At 50.7% G+C, this 25,370-nt stretch overlaps 6 protein-coding genes across 7 annotated transcripts; 1 reads left to right on the top strand and 5 right to left on the bottom strand.

Annotated features, from left to right (window-relative positions):
* Positions 1–242: 242 nt before the first annotated feature.
* swm (Zinc finger protein swm) lies at positions 243–3,817 on the bottom strand. Its single transcript, XM_018641854.1, has 4 exons — positions 3,626–3,817; positions 2,809–3,007; positions 2,402–2,649; positions 243–2,255 (listed from the first exon to the last, which is right to left on the bottom strand). Exons 2-4 carry the CDS (start codon positions 2,980–2,982, stop codon positions 404–406), a joined length of 2,274 nt encoding a protein of 757 aa, XP_018497370.1. The 5' UTR covers positions 2,983–3,007; positions 3,626–3,817; the 3' UTR covers positions 243–403.
* Positions 3,818–5,570: 1,753 nt separating this feature from the next.
* Positions 5,571–9,464, top strand: Pdk1 (Phosphoinositide-dependent kinase 1). The gene is made up of 10 exons (XM_029113133.1): positions 5,571–5,713; positions 6,232–6,374; positions 6,516–6,689; positions 6,793–7,007; positions 7,239–7,260; positions 7,370–7,514; positions 7,608–7,935; positions 8,188–8,375; positions 8,466–8,601; positions 8,745–9,464. The coding sequence occupies exons 2-10, from the start codon at positions 6,236–6,238 to the stop codon at positions 8,844–8,846; spliced, it is 1,449 nt and encodes a 482-aa protein (XP_028968966.1). The 5' UTR covers positions 5,571–5,713; positions 6,232–6,235; the 3' UTR covers positions 8,847–9,464.
* Positions 9,465–10,432: 968 nt separating this feature from the next.
* On the bottom strand, positions 10,433–12,836 carry LOC114828560 (uncharacterized protein C1orf131). Its single transcript, XM_029113132.1, has 4 exons — positions 12,651–12,836; positions 12,437–12,517; positions 11,459–11,508; positions 10,433–10,604 (listed from the first exon to the last, which is right to left on the bottom strand). Exons 1-4 carry the CDS (start codon positions 12,834–12,836, stop codon positions 10,433–10,435), a joined length of 489 nt encoding a protein of 162 aa, XP_028968965.1.
* Positions 12,837–13,375: 539 nt separating this feature from the next.
* On the bottom strand, positions 13,376–15,148 carry Atac2 (Ada2a-containing complex component 2). Its single transcript, XM_003738870.1, has one exon. The coding sequence runs from the start codon at positions 15,146–15,148 to the stop codon at positions 13,376–13,378; it is 1,773 nt and encodes a 590-aa protein (XP_003738918.1).
* Positions 15,149–15,424: 276 nt separating this feature from the next.
* Las (lipoyl synthase, mitochondrial) lies at positions 15,425–16,604 on the bottom strand. The gene has a single exon (XM_003738869.1). The coding sequence runs from the start codon at positions 16,602–16,604 to the stop codon at positions 15,501–15,503; it is 1,104 nt and encodes a 367-aa protein (XP_003738917.1). The 3' UTR covers positions 15,425–15,500.
* A 2,890-nt stretch (positions 16,605–19,494) lies between these two features.
* LOC100899535 (chromobox protein homolog 1) lies at positions 19,495–20,695 on the bottom strand. 2 transcript variants are annotated; one of them, XM_003738833.1, is made up of 4 exons: positions 20,620–20,695; positions 20,210–20,354; positions 19,829–20,007; positions 19,495–19,745 (listed from the first exon to the last, which is right to left on the bottom strand). In XM_003738833.1, exons 2-4 carry the CDS (start codon positions 20,310–20,312, stop codon positions 19,695–19,697), a joined length of 333 nt encoding a protein of 110 aa, XP_003738881.1. In that variant the 5' UTR covers positions 20,313–20,354; positions 20,620–20,695; the 3' UTR covers positions 19,495–19,694. The 2 variants fall into 2 exon arrangements, with proteins under 2 accessions (XP_003738881.1, XP_018497383.1); XM_018641867.1 differs by having other exon boundaries at positions 20,210–20,409; positions 20,620–20,689.
* Positions 20,696–25,370: the final 4,675 nt, after the last annotated feature.

The following is a 25,370-nucleotide window of genomic DNA, read 5'->3' as shown; positions in this document are numbered from 1 at the left end:
CCGACGTGCCCTGGTTAACGAGCACATAAACAGATAGATGATTTGATTAGATGATGGCAGACCGCTCCTTGACTCTCTGAGCAACTACCGACAGATTTCGATCCGGAGACTCACTCATTGGTCAAACGCACGGTAGGTGACAATCCGAGTCGATACCCGCAGGACAGTCTGATATTTCGTAAAATCAGTCAATAGATCGGTCAGACCAGAGAATGCTCCGTCAATTATCCATTCATCCAATGGTTGATGGATGGATGGAGATGACGGTGTCGGAGGTCGCCAACGTTCGAGCTCTCCGTCCCGAACGCGGAACATACGTCGAGTGAGTTGCCGAATAGTCGTCGTCCATCGTGAATCCGACGAGCATGCACGTCGGTGGTCGGTTTCCCTGTCGGAACGACGATTAATGTCTCCACGAACGAGGGCCTTCCTCATCTTCGGCCTCATCGTCTTCTGCGAGAAGGGCATCAGATTCTCCAATCGCTGACGAATCTCGGTGACTAGCATCAATTTCGCTAATGGCTTTCTTCTGATCGTTCCCGGTCGGAGGGGGATGACTCAGTTCGGAGTTCGAAGCAGGCTCCTCTTCTTGTTTCCAGCTCCATTTGAGAGTGATTCCCCGAAAGTGCGAACCCCTGTTGACAGCCGTCTCGGCGAACTTCCTCGTCGCGAAAGTGAACACGAATACTTTTTCCGCACCCACGCCCTCTTCGGTGACGTTGAGAATTTTCCCGAAACGCGAAAAGTGCTTACATAGACCGGCCATTTCCAGGTCGCCAGCCTGAACCGCCACGACTTTCGTGCGTTTATCGAGTTGCAGCTGGGCGGGCTGAAGTTTGGGTTTCGGCTGGTGCGCCAGGAGGAGATTTTTGTGAGCCATTTTGCCGTGCCATGCGTTGGCGCTGTCGATCAAGCCGAGGGTCTTCGCTCGGCGACGCAATGCATTCAGCTTGAACTTGATTTCTTTCGACTCGGCTGGCGTACCCTCCTGGATCTGACGGTAGACATCGAGCTCGGCGTCCAGCAGCTCCTTTTCAGTCTGAATCTCTGACATCAGGGGGCCGCTGGTCGTTTTCGATTGGAAGCTCTCTACAATGTCGGATAGGTTTTTGATGAGATGCTGGATCTCTTCTTTTTCTCCTTCCGTCTGACATTTCTCCAGTTTTTCTTTGAGTATTCGCTGCTTTTCGAGATACTGATCGATGAGATGGCCTTTCTGATGAACGAATTGCTTGGATTTCTCAGCTTGGTTGTCTTTCTTCATTGACTCGGGGTTGGGTTTGGCCATTTTTTTCGCGGGAGGTCCGTCGTCTTTTCTCGCGTGCTGTTTGCCCCCGCCTTGGATGTCCCTCAACGCGCCGGGAGGAGCTGGATGTCTGTGCGCTAATGAACCGGAATTGTTATTGTTGTTGTTCATCCAGTGTGGGTTTTGGTTCGATTGCTGGACGTTTCCAGACGACGTGTTGTGCCAGAAGAGACGAATGAAGCGATTTCCCAGCACTGCTTCTGGAGATCTGTACGCTGCGTTCGCTTCGCCGTGATTCGAAAAACTGACCAGAGCGCTTTCGGGACAGCCTTGGAAGTTTACTTGAATGTTCGTGACGGTTCCGAACTTGGAGAAGAACTCGTTCAGGGTTGCGATATTATTTTGAGCCCGGGGAATTTTTCGAACTTCGAGCTCTGTACCTCGTTGGAACCTCGGTTTCTGTACATCGCCTTGCGCTCCGACGTTCGACCTCGGTAAGGGAGTCACGTTTCTCACGGTGCTCATCGCCTCTCGATGATGACCGTGGTTCATGCCCATCGGCCCCCCGGCCGGCGGACCTGGTTGATAGTTCCAGTTGTTGAAACTCGGAGGTGGATGTCGCATTTCCGGCTCCATGGGGTTGTACTCTGGGACCACCGGAGCGACCGGACCCCTCATGGGGTTGTAAGGCGGCGGGACCGTCGAGTCCAAAATTACCGGATCGCTCCCGTGGTCGAACGGACACAATTCTCCTTGGATGCAGAATCCTTGTTCATCGAAGTCTCGGCAGCGCTGTCTAGGTGGCATGCCGGGTTGGGGTCCGCACTGTTTACGAATTAAGGTATCGCGTAAATCCCGCGGCGGAGTTCGCCTCGAAGCCGCACTCGTGGTCGCTGCCGCCGAGTTAGAAGCTGGAGGAGGGGACCTCGATCGGGAATAGCGTCTCCGTCTTGGCGAACGCGAGCGCTTCCGTCTGTGACGCTCCCTTGATCGAGAACGAGATCGACTCCTGTGGACGGATGTAGAATATTAGACGGGAACGCATCGGAAGAGCTAGAGGCACCTGCGTCGCACCACGACATTGAGCCAAATCGGAGGCGGCTATTCTACAAGGAGGAGAAATTAAGGGGGAAGGATAGGGATACAGCTACATACCGAAATCGTCTCGATGGAGGAGATCTAGATCGCTTCGGAGATCTAGATTTCCTCCTGGGGCTCCGACTCCGAGATCGCTCTCGCTCCTTGAGCATGGGATCGGGTTTTTTGTCAACAATAAAAGCAACATCCTCTAGCTTCTCAACGAGCGCTGCGGCCGGCGAGCCGTAGGGTTGCATATAAGATTTGCTCTCTATACATCCGCACAACTCCGTCACAAACTTCTGAGTGTTGTCTCTGAAGAAAACCTGGAAGGGGGAGAGAGATCGTGATTCGGGACCTCCGCTGCCAGGATCAGCTAGTCGACATCACCGATACGGAGTACATCCCGCTTAGGAGGGCGAGTGCCGAGTGCCCGAGCGCAGCATGAGCCAGGACACGATGCTCGTACCGCGTCGGATTCTCACCTCTAGGTTGCTTCCACATTGTTTCTTCAAATCATCGGTAGTTTTCGCTTTTCTCACTAAGGCCACAACATATTTCGTCAAGTTGTCGCAGTCACTTCCCCAACCGTAAGACACAACGAGACAACTCTTGAGCCAAGTTTTCAATAGGTCTATGTTCTCCGGTTGAATCACCATAGCGGATCCTTGTTTTAACGTATATCTGTGAACGGAAGATCGTAAATCTTTTAGTTTTCGAGCGTGTCTTTTCGTATTTTCCGCAGGCAGCCTTAAAGGTCGGCCGATGCAAGCCGGTGGGCATCCCTTATCAAGAATTTTGAGACGAGTCGAGCAAGCTATTCTGCGATTACGAAGGCGTACTCAACATCAAATTCGATCGATTGTACACGATGAATAGACAGGAAGTTCTTGATTGGAGAGGTCCAGCGGCGTTCTAGATCAGATGTTAGCCCAACTGCTCGTTCCTCTTCCAATATGTGCTTCGATGAAACCCTCCTCCGAGAAATAAGTCATCCAGAACAGAAAGTGAAGACGGTAGCAAGGTGTAGAACGCCGCCAAGGGAAGTCTACCCTCCATTGTTTACAGACTTTACACTCATGCTAGTGCATTCGAAGCACGATCGATGGAACGATTAGGAAGGCATCGATAATGAGTTCACGAAAACGCCCCGGAGGGACATCAGGGCCAGAACTCCGACACGAGAACGTCGCCAGTCGTCTTCACGTGAGCGACGGCTAACGTGCACGAACCACTCTATGTTACCTACATCGAGGAATAACTGTGGCAATGCCATGTAGCAACAAACATCTGTATAGTCACCTCAACAAAATAAGCTTTCACTCCCTATGGTGATCTGGTAATCCTCTCACGATGAAGCCGAGCAACGTCCAGATGACTTTTCCTCGGGGCACTTCAGTCTTGATAGCGTTATTGCCTTCAAGTCAGTGAAGCACCACACTATATCAAAGCTTAGGCCTTCATTCTCCTCACCACAAGAAGACACACAGGCTTATGCTCATGATGACAATGATCCTTCTCTATGGGCGCTTTGGCGCTGATTCGAGCGCCGATTTCTGCTGCCGGATTCGATATGCAGACAGAGGCATGAAAGCAGCAGCAGCAGCATTCTCCAAGAGATGTGGGACGTAAGAATCGGAGTAGTCATCCCGGGAAACGTGAGGAACGGGGTCGCTAAGTCGTCTTCCGAAAAAAAAATTGCGGGGGTTCCACGGTCGCAGACGAGTCGATAGGATTCGACGGTGATTTCTGTCTGATGGCAATCGAGCGACGAGCGTATTTTTTCGGAGACTTTCGCCCAGCCTGATTAGCGCGCAGGCGAATATCGGAAAGCCATGCTCCTGCAGAAGGCGGACGCGCGGAGTAGGGTGAGGGTTTCACTCCTTGATTACTCAAACCTCTTTTCCCCCCTGGCGTAAAACTTTGAGCAGCCTGCTACCCGTGGGGCTCGGGGTACTGGACTAGGTAGCTAGAAGCTAGCGCGACCTTCGGCGCGAGAACCTCGGTTCCGAATTTTGCTGCTCGGGCTCCCTCCCGAAGCGGTGGGCCCCAGGTCAGGCAGGTTGGAAGGCATCAACCTATCGTAGGAGGGCAGGCCAAGGGTAAGTCTTTGTTGAGCAGGTGGATCTGCGGAGTGGGCTCCGACGAGGCAACAAATACTGTGGAGACTTAGTGTGAACGCCTGGCCTGCGGGCCCTTTCTGTATCGAAGAACGATGTTCGGAATCGGCGGGGACCGCTGCCCGGTGTACCGCTGGATAAGCGAGCTGCAGTTTTCCATCCTTATCCACGGCGCGGAGACGGATTCATTGGACGAAGAGGCTGTGTTGGCTCGCTCAAGGAGCATGCCAATCTCAAAACAACCAGAACGATCGAGAAGCCGGCTCCAAATATATATTCTCGGGCACACAGGCTTGCCAATAAAGCAACGATTCGGGGAGGCAAGATGCTGTCATTAGCTGGGCAGGTCATCCAGGGCAGCGGTGGACGAGCCTCAGAAGCAGTGGTTTCACACAAACACGTCCGAAATCGAGGTGGTCGGGAAGATGGCAGCGAAGTCAAATTCCACCTTTCGCAGGTGATGGCGCCGCGCTGTTCGCAAGAGTGGATCCTCGATTGGTTGAGGTCCTCATCGGGTTGCCCTGGCTCCTTTCAGGCGGGTGGAATGCTAGAAGGAAACACTAGACGGTTTTCCTACTTTTTGATCCACCAGCAGCCTCGGACCGTAGCAATCCGATGAAATTCATTCGGTACACCATGTCTAGCGGGGCGCCTCGACATCTATCGACCACAAGGAGGATCAGTGGTGGGCCATGACTTCGGTTTGACGGGCTAATTTCTCAGAAACGATCTCTGAAAGCTCTCTTTTTATTGATTACTTCCCTTCTTCGGTTTGGAACGAAGTGCTCTGGTTGACAAACTGTTTGAGTGAGCGAATCACGGGAATTCGCCGACCCCAAGCAGGGATCATCATCATCAGCATCGGACGAACATTCGTCTGCAACCGCTGCTGATGATCGACTCGGGCTTCAGAATCTTTCATGAGATTGCCATCCTCCGCGTCCTCATAATTGCTGAGGCAGGCAAGCTCATCCCGAAGCCTTTCTGCGCTCCGCAGGAACGTCCTTTTTACGGTCCCTGGGGATTTTATGTCGAATTGGGATGTCCTCCGCGATGGAGGAGCGACGGGAGTGAGAGAGGCCCATACTTCTTACTCCATGCGACACACACCACAGCAGCAGTTCGACGGCGACAACAACAACATCGCGCTCGAGAAGAACAACGATTCTATTTGTTTAAGAGGAGAGCAGAGTTTGGCGATTCAATTTAAGCTCGTCAATAATCTGGAGCGCATCAATCTGGATCGAGCGAATAGTCTCACCGGAACCGGGTGCGGAAAATATCTCTCTGTTTGTGTGACCAGTTAGTAGTGCGACTGCTGCTTGGTGGTACCGATGCGGAAAGGCATGACTGGTCTCTTTCTACAATCGAAATTCGATCAAGCTCTCTGTTCGCGTCCTGCATTGTCGGATATTTAGATTTCTCCTCATCATCGAGTTCAGCTCCAGGATCCATATCATGCGGCGTGTATAGTGACAGCCAGCGTAGTGAGCTCCAGACATCTCCAAATATCATTTCTCTCGCTTCAATCGATTTCGAAATATTGGGAGCATGTTTTCCTAACGTCAAATGACGTCGATACGCAAATCGTTCTGACGATCCCTCCCGATTCGACGCACAAAGCACATAGATTTCCGGTGAGCTAGAAGAGCGGTGCTGCCGTGGAATTCACGTGTTCTTCGGAGAGCCCAATGACGCGTCTCCGTAGCCTTTCAATGCTCTCGAAGTGACGGCTAGATCTCCGTCGGCTGTCGTGAGACTCTTGTGAAGAGTTGTACTGCTTTCCAGAACCATGCCGGACGCGAGAGGGGGTAACGCTGCTGCTGCTAAACCCACGGTGAAGGATTTCTTGTTCGGGAAAGTCATTGGTGAAGGATCGTTTTCAACAGTCTACCTCACGAAAGAGCTCAAATCCAATGAGGAATACGCAAGTGAGTTGACCAGAGAACTCCATGTTGGGCTTCTAGAGGGAAATATTCTCGTCGATCTTCCGGCTGAGTCCGAATCGTTCGTTAACTGCTATATGTCATCAGTTCTTTCTGGAAGCCTAATGAGAGTTTTCGCCTCTACAGTCAAAGTTTGCGAAAAACTTCACATATTGAGAGAAAACAAAAAACCGGCCGTACTCCGCGAAAAACATATCTTGTCGCAATTGGTGAAAAAGCCATCGCCACTCGTGGTCCAACTGAAATGCTCGTTCCAAGACGAAGATCGTTTGTATTTCGTGATCACCTACGCTAAAAACGGTTAGCACCTACATCGGCATCGATATCCTCTAAATCTAATCACGAGAATCGTCATGTCCTCGGTAATCCCTGGGTTCAATGTGTGTTTTATTTTCAAACACAGGCGACTTGTTGAAATATATCCACAAAGTGGGTAATTTCAATATGGATTGTACGAGATTCTACTCGGGCGAAATCATGTGCGCCCTGAAATATCTGCATCAAGCCGGAGTTGTGCACAGGGATTTAAAACCGGAGAACATTCTGATGACCGACAAAATGCACATCATGCTCACAGATTTCGGCAGCGCTCGTATTTTACCAGCATCACAGAGTCATGTAAGCTCAGGATGGAATACGCAAGGGACATTCGACAGGGGGAATACCTGTCGAACCGTCCCTCTCACTGATTCTTTCCACGTTCCTTTCACTGATCGGAATCTGTCCCTTCAAGGAAAGCGGAGACCCGGATGAGTTCCGAGTGCAACCGATGGAGCAGGCGGAAGCTCAGACCAACGAAGCTCCAGTTCTTTCACCAGACGACGAAGAGAATCCCGCGGCAACGAGGAGAAAAAAAGGAATTCATTCGTCGGTCCGTAAAGTCGCAAGCTAATAGTTTGTATAAAATTCATTTCTGCGCGGATCCGAGATCTTCCGTACGGCAGGCTTGGATGTTGCATAAATCACATTCTCCCTTCCAGGAACCGCTCAATACGTAAGCCCGGAAGTGTTGACGGACGGGCCTATCTCGCCGGCTATGGATCTCTGGGCCCTGGGCTGCATTATTTATCAGATGGTTTCCGGCCTACCCCCATTTCGATCTCTGCAGCGAACGATGAGGTACGCGTTTAAGGCATGGGTTTTAATAGATCTCCAATATCTGATGTGGACAGAGAGCGCTCGAGACATCAGCAATGAAAACTGACTCCCGATTTGCAGAGGAGCCGATTACGCAATCTTCCAAAGTATTCTGAAGTTGGAATACAATTTTCCTGATGATTTTGATCTCGAAGCGAAACGCTTGGTGGAACTCCTACTCAAACTCGAACCTAAGGAGCGAGCGACGATCGCAGACCTCCAAAGAGATCCATTTTATGCTCAATTGGACATTGATAATATTCACCTCCAAGAACCACCTCAAATAGTACCATTCCTACCGGGAACCGAAGAAACGAATTGGGATCTCGTCTCCATGCCAGGATTAGATGAGCGACAAATCAGCAGATTATTGGGCTTGCGGTTGGGCGAAAGTAATTCGCCAGAAAATGTGAGTCATCAATCGTTCGCGCGCGCATTCAGTCTCTCCACGACTTTCTGGTCCCAAAACCTTTTGTATGATAAATGTACGGGGCAGACTTCCCCCGTATCCAGTCGGTGGAATCTCGTGTAGGCGAGCTCCGCCAGAAAGAAGAAAAAAACTCCCCTCATGTAGAGCTGTTTAGCTTATCGAGGACTGTTTTCCTCCGCGATCTGCGACTGTACTAGGCGGGGAGTTTCATCGTTCGCGCGACTTTTCCAGGCGACCCCGAGCACAGCTGAGTCCTCGAAACCAGTGATACGGAACGGAGTCATGGATTTCACCCCAGAAGACGAAGAAAGCAGACTGACGGAACAGAGATGCAAGAGCGAGTGGCATCGATTCGTGGAAGGGAATCTCATCCTAAAGAAAGGGATGGTCGATAAGAAGAAAGGTCTTTTCCCCAGAAGGTGAGCCGACGATTGACTATCGACGTGCTAAAATGGATCACTGGAGATCAGAAAATTCCACGACTCTAAAATATTCGATTTCGCCCTCAGGCGGATGCTGTTACTCACCACGGGCCCTCACCTCTACTACGTAGATCCCGAGAAAATGGTGCGGAAAGGTGAAATACCCTGGTCGCCAGCACTGAATCCAGAACCGAAGAACTTCAAGACGTTCTTCGTTCATACGGTGAGTCACGTGTTCCTGCCTTTATCGATGGGGCGAACGTTCGTCTGGGACTTCGGTCTATTCAGGGAATGCTTTGTCTCGCCCCGCATATGCACCCAGCGCTTGTGCTCGAATAAATCCAAGTTTCTGATTGTCACAAACAGCCCAACCGCACGTACAATTTGGAGGATCCGGAGGGCTACGCTCTCCGCTGGTGCAAAGCTATCAACGAAGTCTACGAGTTCTACTACGGACAGAGGAAATAACATCCCGGAAATGCCTGCGGCTCCGCGGCTGCTGTGCGGAGTGAAGCACGGACAGAGGACACTTATTGCCTGAAAAAAAGCTATCAGAGTGGAGTAGGACTCCTAAACACAAAAAACAATCATTCTGCTCCCGACTCGAATCGCATTGTTCCCCAGCTTCGAGATTGCGGGTGACGATAATTGTTTGAGACCGCTCCGTCTGGCAGTTTGAATAGTGATTATTAATTATACCTCCTGCATACAACCAAACAGAGCGAGGGGACGTCAGAGTACCATTATATTATTAAGAAAGAGATCATCACTCAGATCGATATCATCGCGACTCATGTTGCCTACGTTGCGCCGAAACGTAAAGACTCGCACATAACTCGTTTTGTTGACTACCCTTAATTTAATATGCGTAAATGACAGAACAGTCGTTGATGTAGGAAAACTCGTTTCTTGTTGCTCGAGCACGTTGTGAGAGAAGGAAAATTTGGATTCATAGACGGATCGATTCATCGACTGACTGACTGATTGAATTATTGACTGAATGACTGACTTACCGAGAGGCTGACTGATAGATTCATTGACTGATTGATTTATTGAATGACTGGCTGGAGTGATGGTTGTTCAGGATGACGTCATCGAATGTAGCAAAATGTACCTATATTCCCGCCCTCATTCGATGCGGTCCGAGTTATGGAGACAGTTCTAGCACAAGAAAGTAGGTGAATGTGCCGAGTCCGCTCGACTGTTTGCTCGTTGTTTACTCATCGGATCATCAATTCCACCATCATCAAGTTCCTTCATCTCAATCGACAACCCTCATCGTATTTTTCATTGTCGTCTCGTTGTTTAAAAAATCAAGAAAGTGAGAACATGGGAGGAACACCCCCACCGAATTCCATGCATCAAACGCCATGTAGAGCGAAGCCCGTCCGCTATATCATAGGATCGCGGGAGTCCCGACGTAGCCTTAACTCCAGACTCAGAGATTCCTCACGCGTAGCAAGCTCGGGAAGGGACTTCATCTCAGGAATGGCCGAAGAACAAATGCACGGGCGTATTCTAACGATTCTTCCTCTCCATGCGATCCATGATTTCTTCATAGAATCCTAACCAATCATAATGAGAACGCAGCTGTTGCTACATTGTTCCGACTCCATGTGATTCTCTGCAATGATGAAGCTAAGAGTGCTGTAAATAGTGTGTGAAGATATTCCACGAGTTCTACCGAGCTGGAAATAAAAAGAATGTCAACGATTTTCGATCGGAGTCTGTCCTCTTCCTGGGGACTCGGCGCGATGCCCTGAATGCGTCGGTGTCCTTAGTATTCGGCCACGGTCTCATGTCTCATCTGGAGCACCTGTTTGGGAAACCCTCGGCTCAACGCGTGCGGAGCCTCAGTCTCAACTCAGTTTCCCAACCATAGGAATCCCGGAAGGACACTTCTCTTCAGACCGCGGACACACATTCCGCCCCTGGAGCATCCCTGATCTAGATTCTGGACCATGACCCTGTGTGTATTCTTACAGTTATGATGCATCCGGAATCGGGACCCTGGCCCTCCCAAGAACAGCGAAAACGAGATCGAGCAAGTAAATTTATTTCGTCCTCCGACTGCCCGGATTTTGCTGTTGTCGTCGCCGTTTCGCGTTCTGCTGGACCTTCCTCATGGTGCGTCGGACGTCGGCGCCGACAACAAGCTCTCCATTCTTCAATTTCCCATACCCTGCGGTGACGTCGATCCCTCGCTGTTTCCGTTTCTTGTCGCGTCTTGGCTGATTTCCCCTCGATCCCGCGGTGATACGGTCCTGTGATGGGAACAAAATTATTCTCATCTTCTCGGCTCTGATCCTCGAAACGCTGCACTCGTCAAGAAGTATCCAGCCACATCACTCGAGATTCCCGAGTCCCCGACTTTTTTCCTCACGGTTCTCGATTCGGGGGCTCTCAAGTAGGTACGGCGACAGCTGTAGCGTCTGCTGAATATGGTGGACCATGGACCGTTGCAACGGCGCACAGTGGGGCCAAATCCGATTTTAGGCGGCAGAAACTCAAATTCTAGAATCGCGGGAAACATTGACGCATCGTGAAATAGGATAGCTGGGGACTTCAAAAAAACATGCCTCTCCGCCGGTGAGGATCCTAGCCATGAGAGACTAAGATTCTCGCCGGCGGCCTTTCAGGAGAGACTTTTCCGCTCGGGACGTCTGATTTTCTCATCGCATCGTTGTTCTCGCATCGCGTAAAATCAAATCGGAATTTAATGGATTCGGACGTTAAATGTGAGTCTGGACACGTTATAAACTAGTCGATGAGGATCTTCTTTGGTGCAGATACCGATTTCCGAGGTCTCTTCTCGACCATCTTCCTGTCTCAAGAAACACTCATTTTCGCCTAACTTCTCCATCAAAAGAAAAGTGATTCTGGGGGCTTCCCACGGCCCACGGCGCGCAAATGGGCAAGAAATCCTCTCCGAACCTTCGTCTTCCCATTCCCGCGATAAAAAGCTCGGCAAGTTCCGGCATTGTGAATGCGGGCAATTTACAGATCTTCAACTTGTGATCAATGGGAAAGAATTCGCTGAGGAATTCATAGAGCTCCGCGGCGGAAAATGCCTCGATGACATGCTTATTTTCGTCTTGAGTCGCGCAAATGTGGACCTCCAGCTGTGGAGCTTCAAGCCTGTCCTTCACCTTTTGAGGAAGAAAAAATGCTTGGGACACCCGGCCCTGAGGGCGCCTATCGAAGAGCTCCCAAGACTTGGCGGAGAGAACTAAAGGAAAGAAGTGGGCATCTATCGTCGGCTGGACCTGATCAATTGCTGTATGCTGCCTCGAATGCCTTACACGCGACCGGAGACCGGAAAGAGTCTCGGAAAAAAAATCGGAAGCTCTCCAAAAACACCGTCGAAGAAATCTCCAGTGGTGTATGGAAGATGAACGAATCTCGATGAACGAATACGAACAGCCGGATAATGGAATGCTTACACACAAGTCACCAGTCAAGGTTGCCATCGAACAACATAGAAGCATGCGATCGATTTTTGACGAGACCGTGACTCAATACAGGTTTTCGCTGAGAGAATTTTCCTGCTTCATTGAAATAGAGCATGCTCGAAGAGCAGGAAAGGGAAGGGGCGGGAATTAGAGGGAACACTCGATGGCCGACCGTTTTCTAGATTCGATTGGGGAGCGACAGCATGATTTCGTTGGACTCCATCTCTAGATGTTCTCCAAGATGACCGGATCGAGCTCGAGGTATGCGGAGATCTCAAATGATTCGGAGGAATAGTTTCTGCCGCCCAAGATCGGGTTGAGCCCCACTGTGCGGCGGGCCACAACGGAGCTTCGGCGCCTTGTTATTTTTCATTCATGAGTCCCGGCGAATGCTTTTAGAATGAGAGCAGAGATCACTTGACTTCCGGACGCTCGATTGCCGTTAGTTGGAAATGAGCCGGGATCGGGAGATTTTCGGTCATGGATTTGGCTAAGCTCCAGCAGCACCCTCGAATCGAGTGAACGCATTGATGCCTCGAGAATATATGTTCTCTCTAGGACGGGAGCTTGTCCTTCGGAGAATCACATCCCAGACGACTAGCTTACCTCATGCAGGGCTTCCTTCTGTCTCTTCTCGCTGAGCTCTCGTTTGAGCTCCTTGTAGTTGACGTACTTGTTCTTTGGAGCCTGGAAAACGTTCGAATTCTGTTAGCCAATCCAATCGTCCGGCTCTGAATCAGTACTGGAACGCTGGGTGCGGAGCCTTGAATCATTCTTGGTTCTTGGATTCGGACAAGAAAAAGCTGTCGCGGTTGACTACCTTTGCGCCGAGTGAAACCAGTAGCTGCTGTTTCGCATTTAATCTCTTGTCCCTTTGTTTCTCATTAGAGATTCCGAACTTCAGAACTTCATATCGGGCTGCTTCCACATCGAAAGCTCTGTCGCTGTCCGTCGGATCGGGCGCCAACTTCTTGCCCCCCTCCTGCTGGAACTCGCGATCGCCCATTCTTGAGCCAGACGCTGCAAGTTTCATAGTTTCGAGCTCATCGAACTTGGTGGGATGCGAATGCCGCCACCCATCATTCGGCAGAATGTTTAGCGAAAGAGCGAGCATGAAGGGAATTATCGTTCCTCCTAACCTTTCTCCTCGATCGCGGATCCTCAAATTGGACAACTTCTGGTGACGATTCAATCGCCCTTCCCTGTGAGTCGAGAGATGAGTAAGAATGTGCGAATTGGAATCCCCTTGGCTTGGCCCCCCAAAACGTCGGAATCGTGAGTTAATAATTTGTCAGTCGGCATCGATTGGGATCCAGACTAGACATGACGACGAACACGGGGTATGTTTTTAGTTATATTCTGTTTTTATTGCCGTCCTAGACACAATTTGATGGGCCTGCCAGCAGAACGGATAGTCGGGGTAACATGGACGGAAGTCATCGTCAGCCATCGACAATTAGATCTCTATCGAAAACAAAAACGAGAACAACATATTACAACAGACAGAACGAAGGGCTTTCCGGCAGTACCGCGGACCCGAGCCAGTCACCTTTTCAGTCTCATGAAGAGAGCGTGTTTACATTCTCTCGACGGCCCCGGCAGATATTTCTCGTAGAAATTCATACAGTACTTCTCAATCCGGAACTTGAAGTTCTGGTACAAGAAAACGGCCGGATTAGTTGCGGCTACATGCAGTGTGATGTCTTTCCCTGCGCAGCTCTGAGTCAAGTGATAGAGCATGAATCGGGCGAGACCTCTTCTTCTGAAATGCGGATGAGTCCACAGAAAACTCAAGTACGCGTCATTGCAGTTCGCCAAAGGAGCCATGAAGGCAAACCCAATCACGATTTTACCGTATAGTGCGACGATGCTGAACTCTGGATAATTTAATTGATCCGACATATCGATACCTTCCCAAAAGAAGGATCTACAAATAGAATTCACCACAGCGATATGATGGGGCCGGACGTACACGAAATCCACCGATTTGACAGCGTATTCGGTCCGCTCGCACTCCGAAATCAGTCGATGCGAGCAAATTTCTTTCATCAATCGAATTCTCGGATAGTCTGGGTGGGAATCCCGAAAAATGAAGGGTTTCAGATCCCGGTGCGTGTACGGACTACGGAAGCCAATTTGAGTGAAGGCGGCATTCGTACCGAGGAGCTTGACGGAGAACTTTTCCTGAGAATCAAATGTCATCGGTGTGCTTATGACGTTGGTGTGCACGAATCTATCGAGCACCTCATGATCGGAATTGATCGACTGCTTCGTGAGTCGCGTACATTCGCCATCCAGGTCGAACACCTCTAATCCCCGATCTCGCTTCATTTGGCGAACTCGGAGTTTGTTCAGGAATCTCTTTTGTTTCGGCGTCATCGGAGACCCAGAAGCAACGAATGACTCCAATTTCTGCAGCAACTTCTCCTCATCGTGCGGGGGGAGGCGCGCGATCGGGAGAGCTTTCACGGTCAAGGCCTGTTCTTTCGGGTGAACAAGCGTTTCCTCCGCAGCGCTCTCTGCGTCCTCCGGACACTCCATACTCGAATCGTTGGAAGCCTCACAATTGTGCTCATTCGGCGCAGGCTTCGCGTCTGAATGCTCGACGTTAGAGTTCATGGCATGAGTGCCCGTGTCTTCTGTCTTCGGCTTCGGATCTCTAATGGTGTAGTTCTGGTAAACGCTGTCCGGGAGGACTTTCTTGCGTATCCTCGGCCCAAGTTCTTCAACTGGGTGCAGATCCCCAGCAGGCATGCGACGCTTCTTGGGCTTTTGTGAAATCGCAACATTCGGATCCGGCGGCATGTTATTTATGAGTTTCCACCAGCCCGGCTCCCCGACGTCGTTGATTCCGCTCTGGAAAGTCACTCCGGCGCTGGTCGACAGGGTGCAAGCGACGGCGCCTTGCCACTTTGGAGCTTTTTTCCTGTCGGGGAAAAACTGCGTCCACCGTTCCTCTATGAAGCGACAGACTTGCTCCCGCCATTGGAAGTAGCCTTTTTTCCCGTGGGTGCCGTTCATCTGCAGATTGTACAATGTCAAGCAGACGGCCGAGGGCCAAGTGAACGGTCGCCGGGTGACTTTTTCACCTTTCTCGCCACAGCTCTCACAGTCTAAACTTATGAAGCGGTCGCCAACAAGTGTGGAGAATCTGTTCGTTTTGAAACAATCCTGATGGAAATAACGCTTGCAACCGTTGCATGGTATCATCGACAAAACGTCGACTTCTTTGGTCCCGCAGTAGCAATGGAGAGGGCTATCTTCGCTGGTGAAATCCATATGAGAGTCCACATCGCCAGAGCATTCCGTGTCATCCATCGTTTCTTCTACGACCTAGAACGATAGCTCGGTTACATGTGCTGGCCTCGATAAGACGGTGATCGCCTTGATTACAGATAAACTCCCGCGAAAGTTCAGTGAACGTTATTCTGCAGGGATAAATTCCAAGTGGCGGAATCCCATCCGAGTCTCTAAATGGCACAATTTTCCGTCAAGTTTTCCCGCTCCCGTAAACCTTGTCGCGGAATTCCCCCCGCCTCGCAACGCCCACGCAGTCTTGCTTGGGCCAGGAGACCAAAGAAAAGACTTTGATTGAAAACAGTCTCTAATGTATTCGCCGTTCTCATATAGTATCGTATGTACATAACAGGGCAACACCCGATTGTCCTCGCTAAGGGAGATTCATCTCTCCGAGCTTCTTCTTCTTCTGGAGGTAATTTCTGACGAAGTATTCTCCTGCTTTGTAGCTGCTCCTGACTAGTGGTCCAGAGGCCGTATAAACGAAACCCAGCTGATCGCCGTATTCCTTCCATTTCTTGAACTTATCTGGATGAACGTACTCTACAACTTTCACGTGTCGTTTCGTTGGCTGCATGTACTGACCGAGGGTGAAACAGTCGATTCCCGCTTCCCGACACAAGTCCATTGCGTTTTTCACTTGCTTGTCTGATTCGCCAAACCCTAACATGATCGACGTCTTGGTCAGTATCGTTGGCTTCGCCATTTTGGCTTTCTTCAGAACAGAGATACTCTGGGTGAAATTCGCTCTACGATCTCTTATCATGGCTTGGAGTTCAGGCACCACCTCTATGTTATGCGCATAAACGTCAAGACCGGATTGAGCAACAGTCTCGACGCCACGGAGGTCGCCACCGAAATCGCCTGTCAGACATTCGACGAGAAGTCCCGGCTTACGCTTCTTGATTTCTCGAACAGTTTTCGCGAAATGAGCGGCCCCCCCATCGGGAAGATCATCCCGATCCACCGATGTGAGAACAACGTAATCGATCCCCCAATCGCAGATCGCTTTTGCGGTATTCTCCGGCTCCTCTGGGTCCGGCGGGGGTGGATTCCGGGAGGTTTTCACAGAACAGAAACGGCAAGCTCTCGTGCAGGTGTCGCCAAGGACCATGATGGTGGCTGTCGCGACTTCATTTTCACCGCCGGACCAACATGTGGACATATTCGGACACCGAGCCTCTTCGCATACAGTATGCAGCTTTTTGCTTCTCAACGAACTCTTCAGACGGGTATAATTTTCTCCGCGGGGTATATCTGTCTTCAGCCATGGGGGGAGGCGGAGTCGTTCATTTTCTCCGGGTTCGCGCCTCAGTTTCCCCTTGTAGGTCTCCCATGTTTCTCCTTTCGGGATTTCGTTTTGGATGAATTCGCTCAAGCCGGGACCGTCTCTGATTGTAGAACTACACAACGCGGCCGCATGATTTTTCACATGTACGGTAGGGAAAGCACAGGGTTTCACAAGTCTAATGAACATCTCAATTTGTGAAAAAAAAAAGAAAAGCGAGTGTTCGACACGGATCGGTCCTGGTCGGTGAAGGACACCGGAGACCAAAGCGAGAGATAAACACGAATGGCAGGTGATGCAGTTCCTTGATGGACGGTCTACAAACTACGCTAGCTAATACAATCGGGATTGACTCACTTCCGTGAGCTTCTCCATCAGCTCAGAGCGTCTCCTCGTTGGAGTTCAGGGTGCTTTCACGAGAATTCTCGCCGTACTCAACCAAACGAACAGCAGTTTCTCTCTGCCGGATGCCGGATGTTCTCGCGCTACCTCGATGGTGCAGCCTCGTGTTGATGGCTGAGCCGCTCGACCATCAAATTGGGATTGGAGAGCGAGTGAGAAAATGAATTTTTTGAGCGAGAGGAGGATTCCGGAGTTTCATGAAGCGCCATGATCGTACGCAGGAAAGCTTCAGGGTAGGGAGGAGAGTTCACTGGGAGGGCGATGGAATCGAGAGGGCTATCCCAGTCGGGTTCCCTCAATCAGCGGCTGGACACCAAGATTTGCAGGTGCCTGATGGTGATGATCTTTGCTTGAATGTTAGAACCTCACAGCTCAGAGCGTTTCCGAGAGCCCGAGCGAGCGGCCGCGTCCTCATCTTGCTGTCCTCCATACTGTGTCTCTCCTTTCAGAAGAAGATTCTTGGGACTCGTTGCGATGAGGGCAACGGGGAATTTCTCTCACGAGCGAGATTATTCTAAAGAGACTCGATTCCCCCGCGCGCAAGTTGAGCTCCTCTCGCGGAGTTCTCAGAAACTAAGGTACTTGGGCAATGTAAATCGATGCTGGTGGTTCACGATTACTCACCTGGAAAAGGGGAGCCAGATTTTTGCAACGCCTGTTGAAACGGCGGGATCTCATCCGCTTTTCGCGTCAACTCGCGGTTGATGTCAAGCCTCCGATGCAAACCGCAGGGAGACTATCTGCTCCAAACTTCCAGAACCGAGCGGGACGAAACAGCCGTGAAAAATTTCTACGTCGAGAGCCCGAGATGCGTTCGAAATCTGACTATACTATTCGAGCGAGGATAGTGGGAATTGCGTCAGTGAACGAGCTCTGACCCCGGGCGCTGATCAATCGTCTCTAGGGAACTTATTGAGGCCGATACTCCGAAATTGGTCTCTCGAAGCATTCGAGACCTTATTTCTCCCGATGAATAGGATTCGACTCCCCTCGGGCGGTGGATGCGCGAAGTCTTCGGAGGCACTCAGAAGTTATTCGGGACACCGAGTATCCTCGGAACTTGCTAGTGGCGTGGAAAACTGATATGCCGCTTGGGGCGCTAACTCGGAATTCCTAGCTCCCTTGAGCCAAGCGGGGGGATGCCGCCCCTCGCCGTTTTTTTTCCTCGAGAAAATTCAGTTTAGATCGAGAAACTTATCCGGGCGGGTACGGATACGCCATCTCCACATTATCACCGCTCCGAAAGGCGACTCTACAACCCTTCGAACCCATGTTCTGGGTCAGGACTATCTGTGAGAAACAATTACTCAATGACGGATTTGCCCACGGACCATCGGGTCAGGGACGATAGCTTCGTCTTTGGAGATACATACTCCATTTCTCCCTGATTTGGAAACATTCCTGGAAAGCTTGAGGGCAGCCGGAAGTCAGCTTCCTCGACAGGGTCGAACAACTGCATGAGATCCCTTGATAACGACCATGAATCCTGACAGTTCTCGCAGCTGTTGAACCGGGAGTCGACGATTCGAAGGCAACTATCGCGATCAGAAACTTTTTTTCCGCAGCACAGATTCGCCCATTCCATCGCCGTGGTTTGATGGATCCCCACTTTTGCAGCGGTTTCGGAGGGCTCGGAGCACTTCCCTCGCCTTAGTCAATAGTTTCAGCTGAGCGCACATAATTGAGTAAACTCCATCGCAGTCATGGTTTGAGGGCCGAGATCCAGAGTTTGGCATTGTCTCGCCTCGAAATCTCATCGCTATCAACAAACAATCCAAGTCCCATTCGCGTCGGTGATCGTTCCGGAGCCAGCCCGGACAGAGCAGGAAAGTCCCTTATTTCTTCCAGAGGAAGGCATCGGCTTCAAGACATTCCTGCGGCTCGATCCGAGGTATCTCCCGGCGAGCACTGAGATACGAGCCCTGTGGTGAGGCCCGGAAATAGACTAGATGATACAACCGAATTGGACCTTGAAGGTGCTCGCGGACATTCCCATGAACGGCTCCGCCCCTCCTGTAAGCATAATCTCCAATGTTTCACGATGCCGAGTCCGAGAGAAATCGCGCGCAATCACAACTCGTTTGAGAGAAAGCGAACGTTTTTTTGTCGGTTCGAATTGAGTGCTAGGGCGATTCTCGCTCTCATGTCTGCTCATCGTTCTCATAGAAGACCGCAAGCGCATGAACCGGACGTATAAGAATGTACCTAGAGACCTAGAGCGGGAACATTTGTCCCAGAGACTCGACGAGTGTGATCGACATTCCTGCTCATACGTGCCGTGATGTCTCACGAAGAGCGCCGCTATGCGTCAATTCTCTAACTTTGAGAAGGCAAAGCTTCGAGATTCGTGAGGGCTACGTTCTATGGTTTGCATCGGTCGATCTGGAGCTCCCCCGACGGCATCGGATTCGGCTTCACATCAAATTCAGAGGACAAGGACGTGAGACGCGGCCATCTCATCGATGAAAAAATCGACTGGAGGAAATCGCTAGCGTCGAATGCATCAATTCCCTGAGATCCTACTCATTAGCGGTTCTGACCTCTTGCTCGTCGAGTATGGACCTCAGAATTGCTCGAATGATTGCGTGGTGAGTCCCGGAGATTCCCGCCTCGTCGATCCTTGAAAAGCGTCCAGCATGTGTCTCTCATGTTATTGAAACAGGGCGATGCGGCAGTCTTTCTCACAAAATATACGGGTTCCACATTTCCCGTGGAGCCGTGTTTATTTGTACACATCCACAGCCGTACATGAGATGAAATCTATGACCATATAAGTACATTATTTTGAACAGTTCAACATCATTCTCTACAAAAATAGGCTCGATCCATCCGGAATGCCAGACGCCATAATGAAACTCCATCAGGCCAGGGGCTGGATCACATGTTTTGGTCCCAGACGATGCGTTTCTCATAAAACTCTATGACTCTCTGTGAAGGACGAAGTTTCTCGTCAGTGTTCCTCCGTGCGAATATATCGTCAAGCGCCCTGCGCTTTTTTCCTCTCAACTGACCTGAGGGTATTTGATGTTGGCAATGGCAGCCGGTACAACTTGCGGATCGGGTTCATTCAACCACTTTATCAGAAATACCAGCTGACCCTGCCATTCGGTGCATCCCATAATTTCTTCCAATTGATGAGACTTTCCGTCCGACAGACCGTTGCTCGATAGTTCCGAGGAGCTGTCCTTCTCTACTCGGGGGGAACAAAGAGAAAGGATTCAATCATTTGATCGATATTCGTGACTCCCAGCATGCAACGATTTCTCCTGCGGACCAGCGCAAAAGCACCATGATCGACACACACAATTACTGAATGCTGATCCAGCCCGCGATGGAAGGATAGGGGAACCTCGCCTTTATCTGGCGTTCCGAATACACTCATATTTACTCACGTTCACTCTTGACGGCTTGTTTCTGTTTGGAAGAGACCTCTTTTCTCTGAGTACTGAGGTTTTCTTTCTTGTTTTCTTTATTTCTCCTTCTTGAGTCAACCATTTTCGCGGTCAGGGAATACGCCCGGATGCTTCACAGATCAGTCTGACCGGAGATCGAAAATCAGTGAGAGACGGGCATCGGCGAGGCTTATCGTCCTCTAGGTATGAATATCAGGCTCAAATATTGCAGCGACCCGTTCTTCTCGTGAATTTCCCGCGAGGAACGCAGGGAACGAATCGCTCAGTTCTGCTCCTTCTTTCTCCCGAAGCAATTAAGCACACTGTGCCCTGATCCCCAGACACTTTTCATAGGAAAGCTTCTCCAAGAAGTAGGAATACATGACATGTATAATTATCGCGATTCTCACCTTCGGTTCTTCTTTGACTCAATCACTCGTCGTAAAAACCGCTAGCCGAGAACACATTCGCAGCGATGCTGGCGCGGGGGAGAGATGTAAACAACGCTGTGGCGCCAATACCCGCCAAATTCGAGGACTGCACATCCGTGCTCAAAAATCCAATAGAAATCTGGCTTTAGGCCACTCAATCATGGGAATGATGGACTAAAATGGAACATCCGTGGTGATTGGGGTCGAAATACATACAGGAGTAGCGAATGGAACGAGCGGATTATGGAATGAACTTCGGGGAAGCTAGGTCTGGGGTGGCGCGGTTTCATGTCGGCCAAACAGGTCCTGGCTTCGAGTTTACTGAACCAGCTTCCTTTCATCCCCTGCAGAAAGGGATCGATTCAAAAACTTCGAACACACAGCCCCCAATCAAACCTCCAATGCTTTCGGGGAAACATCGCTTACTCAATCAGGGCAAGCCCTCCAATTCGGGTATATCATCGTGGCTCGATCGACGAATATGAACAGAATCGCGGTGATATCCCCTTGATCGCCTAAGTGTTGAGCCATCAGTCTGCGACAGCAATGTCTCGGCATTTTCCGAGAATAAGAGGAACTATCACTTTCTTCAACAGATATAATTCAGCGAGAGGATGCTGTCCTCAAGTACGAAGCAATGGTCGCTCGCTCTCTCCTCATGAACGGCTCCTAATGTGATAAGCATGCTCGGGGCGCTGAGAAGCGTGAGATAGGCGGGCTCTAGCACTCCTTCACGCAGCCATCCGCCTGAAATAGTGACGACCCCTAACGATGGAGAAAATATTCATTCTCAATATACGTCCGAGATTTGTTTTGACTCCATTGACTCCCATCGCTCATATGTAGCTGTCGGAGTATCCGGACGCTGGCCTCGATGCCGCCATTTCTCAGTTAAGCGTCGCGGAATGTCCAACAGTCGCCTCAGTCCCCGATAGTCCCCAAACCCCTCCCTCCGGGAAGTCGATCTGGACATCCAGAACGCTCAGAATGGGCCTTAATTAAACCAGCTGAGATTGACCCCCGAGAGTCAGGTTGATCGCCACATCGATCCTGCTGCCGATATCAGTCGCGAGCAGCTCAAAACCCCAATCTCAGCGAGGAACAACCCGCCGTTGTGGTAATTCGAGGACGGCCTCGAATTGTAAATACGAGGGTGACTATGACTTCCAAACAGCGGCGAGGCCTGCGCTGAGAGGAGTATTATCGTTCGGGAAAATTCGATCCCGAAAGTCTCAAGTTCGAAAAACGTGGAAACGCTCAGGCTCGCTCCCGAGCCGTTTGCAGAGGGCACGAAATTGGAGCACCCGAGATAAAATCCCAGTCTGGACGAAAGCTAAAGAATCATTTATCGTTCAGTCATAGTCTCTGATTATTAAGCCTCTGAGCTAAGGAAGCGCTTCGGAGAGAAACTTATCTCTCACCGGAATTCCTGCAGGAGCTGGCGACGATTCAATTCTCTACATGGAAAGGTTCCATGGTTGAATCTCACGCGCTGAATCTCTGTTTCCTTCGCTTGTTGTTGATCTGCGCTCACGGCGGAATCTGTCTTCTGGGATCTGCAAGATTCTCCGTTTTACCTTTTCCCGGCTGTTCTCACTTTTTGTAAGATTTTTCATATGATTATCGGCAGATCCGGGGAGCTCTTGGTAAAGTCATCAATTGAAACCCAATGATAACTTATGGCTCTTTCTCTCAGTGAGAGACCCCTTTAAAGCATCTTCGATCTCTCCGAGAAGACGCTCCCTTCGAGTGGAAGCACTCCGCCATTGCCGAGTCTCGAGATGAGAATTGTGGCTATCGGGCAAGGATGAAGCTCTAGTGTCCCGCGAGTGACGCGAGCCCCTTCTCTTTTTTCCATGACGAAAGCTGAGCTGAAACGGGAGAAATAAGTCCGGAGATCGGGTCTCGAATTCATTCGGACTCGCGACGGAGAAATCGTTCCAGTGAGGATCGTAGCCATAATCCTCTTGAAGCAGTGCGTGGGACGGGACGTCCGTATTCGCATTGAGTGGTGAGCTCAAGAGAGAGGAGAAATATCTCGCATCTGATTCAGATTCATCGAAAGCCGTGGTTCAAGGTGGCCTGGCTGCGACCCGTCACGACCGTCCCGAGTCCTGAGGTTTCTTTCCGAGGAGAATCACTCCGCCGGAGTCACTCGTTCGATCGTATCGCGAACCTCCGAGGTCAGAATGGGCTCCATAGGTTTCCCGATCTCGACGCGGTGCCGGAGCAGTCGACTTCTGCGCAGATCTCGAAATCGGAGAGTACATATCAAGATGTAACACGATCGTAACGAGACTCATGCTGTCTTGGTCATGACTCTTGACGCCCCCGGGGCATGTTTTGTTCCCAAATCATCGGCAAATTCGTCGCGGTAGATCCGTCGAAGCAGGGATTCTGCGGGAGCGGGCTCTCATGATTCTTGCGTCAAGAGCATCTGACTGTGGAGAGAGAATTGTCTTGATATGTGGGATCATCGCTACACAACAATTATCGTTTAACTCTTCAGAGAACCCTGCGTGGTTTCACGCAGCGTCCGAGGAAATAGGACAATCGAGGATCAGCTGTATGGTATCCAAAGTCTTGAATTTAAGACAGCTGAGGATATTTCGGGATCGAAGAGTTTCGCTCCGGGGGATAATGGAGGAAAATCGTCTGAGAGACTCCTCCCGCTCTGCTCCCTAGAGGAAATCCGGATCGCGGACATGCTTGTACCCATTACCTCCATGAATAATAATGTAGGCTGAAAGTGCAATATGCCGTCTCCAATGTCGCGGCACATGGCTTTGACTCCTGTCCGGGAGTCACGGGCAGGAGCACTTCCTCATGAGACAAACATTTCATCGTCCGTTGTCGATTCCGGTCACTCTCCACGACACGTTCACGGATGAGACACGAAAGAGCTCTCATTCCGAAGTGCTCCCCAGGTAGGGAGGAGCTTATTCTTCCTCGAAAGTCGACTCCTGAAAACCACCTGGTGCTGCAGGGGATCTCAAAACTCGGGGAAGTATCGGCCGAGGTACGTTTCTAGCGACAATCAGCAATCAGGTTCCGAAGATGATCCGGCGCTTTCTGTCATCGTGTCTATCCATATGAAAGTTCAGAGCCTTTTCGGGTTCTCACGGAATATCTCATGCATAACGAATGCTCAGGAAGAGCGAGAATCTGGCGAGGATCGACTTCAAGCGGAAAACAAAACCTAGTTTCTGAAAGAGCGGGGATGGTCGCCGAATCCTTGAAGTAGGTACTAGTCGCGCTCAGAAGCTTACGCACGGTCGCGTAAAGGATTTCAAGCGTCATCATGGCACCACCGGAGCCACCAAAAATCCCGGACGCGAGATCGACTGGTATGAGTGCGTGCGTGTAACCTTTCGAACGGAACACATGGATTCATGAACCCGAACGTGGAGTTCCCGTCAATCAAGGCGCAACCTGACGCCTTACATCGGAAAAAGGCAGAATCCCTTGGTGAAGATACGCGAACGGATCTCTGATCCAGTTTGGATCGAACGCTGAGGAACTATGTATAATCAAGTTCGAATCGACGGCGATACCAGGAAAGGAATCGAGTCCTTCTGCAGCGCAAGAGATGAGCAACGACTGTAGGTACACATGGGAGCAACCTTTGACGATACCTATTCCCGAGAGAGCTCGCAGCCAGCCGATCAGTTTCATCTGGCTCACCGAACTTCGGCATATGTACTTCAACTCACATATAGCGTCGGAATCGAAGCGGGGTTTTCTGCCACGATAAATGCCGAGGACTACTCGAAATCTTGTCGATTGATCCCCTGAGGCCCAGTCCGACTGTGATTGAGCCGAGAACGGTCCTTCTTGCCCTTATCCGTATGGGCCGGCGCAGTCTGGGCAACGGGAGTCGAACGCTCCGCCCGTGACTTGTTTTTTCGGTCGGAATCGCGGGAGAGCGCGTCTAGAATCCGGATATGAGCGCCGGTCCGGAAATCGGAGACTTTCCTCAAACGTCATTAGATGAAAATAGCTCCAGGATGATGAAGCGAGTGCACCGCGGAAGAGGAATCTCGACAGAGAATCGACTCCATGTGTTGAGAGACAGCCGTTCTCCTACAGGGTGCCTGACGGGCGTCGAAACTTTCATGAAATATTGGGGTCTGCCCCAGGCAGCTCCACGCGCTGCGAGGCCTGGACCCTCACTTTATCCTTCTTGGGGCAGAACACGATCACCGATAGTCAAGAGTCTAAAGCCCGGTGGATTGATCGCGTCATATTCAGGAGTATATTTTGAGGTACTAGCTGCTCCGAAGCGAGTTTCTCGCAGCTGGAAACGCGGCACTCCGTCCGCGAGCGGAAACTACGGGCTGGCCGAATTTCTGTCGAGTGAAGGTGCTCGTGCGATAGAAATGGCGAAAAGCTCCAATAGTCGGATATGAAGCACCCTCAGATATTTAGTCGGAACGAACAACATCAAGCTCTCAGCTCTAGATATCGGACTGGTCAAACATCATTCCGGCATATAACTTGCGCTACTTACAATTAGCTTGATTGGCGGGTGTGCTCAGAGAGCTTCCGTGAGAAGACAGGAGGGCGACAGGAGCTTCCTCACACAGATTTCGTTCCAGCATTCCTCTCCCCATAGAAGCCGCATGCAATAAACGCCTTCTAACATGTTCGAATCGGAATCATGAAGACCATTCATTGCGGCCCCGTCTTCCTCGTACAGGATTCACAGCCGCGGGCGCTTCCCGCTGCAA

This window comes from Galendromus occidentalis, unplaced genomic scaffold (genome assembly GCF_000255335.2).
Source record: "Galendromus occidentalis unplaced genomic scaffold, Mocc_1.1 scf7180000076336, whole genome shotgun sequence".
NCBI lineage: Eukaryota > Metazoa > Arthropoda > Arachnida > Mesostigmata > Phytoseiidae > Galendromus > Galendromus occidentalis.
Note: the sequence above shows the minus strand (reverse complement) of the source record. Positions and strands in the feature narration are given on the sequence as shown.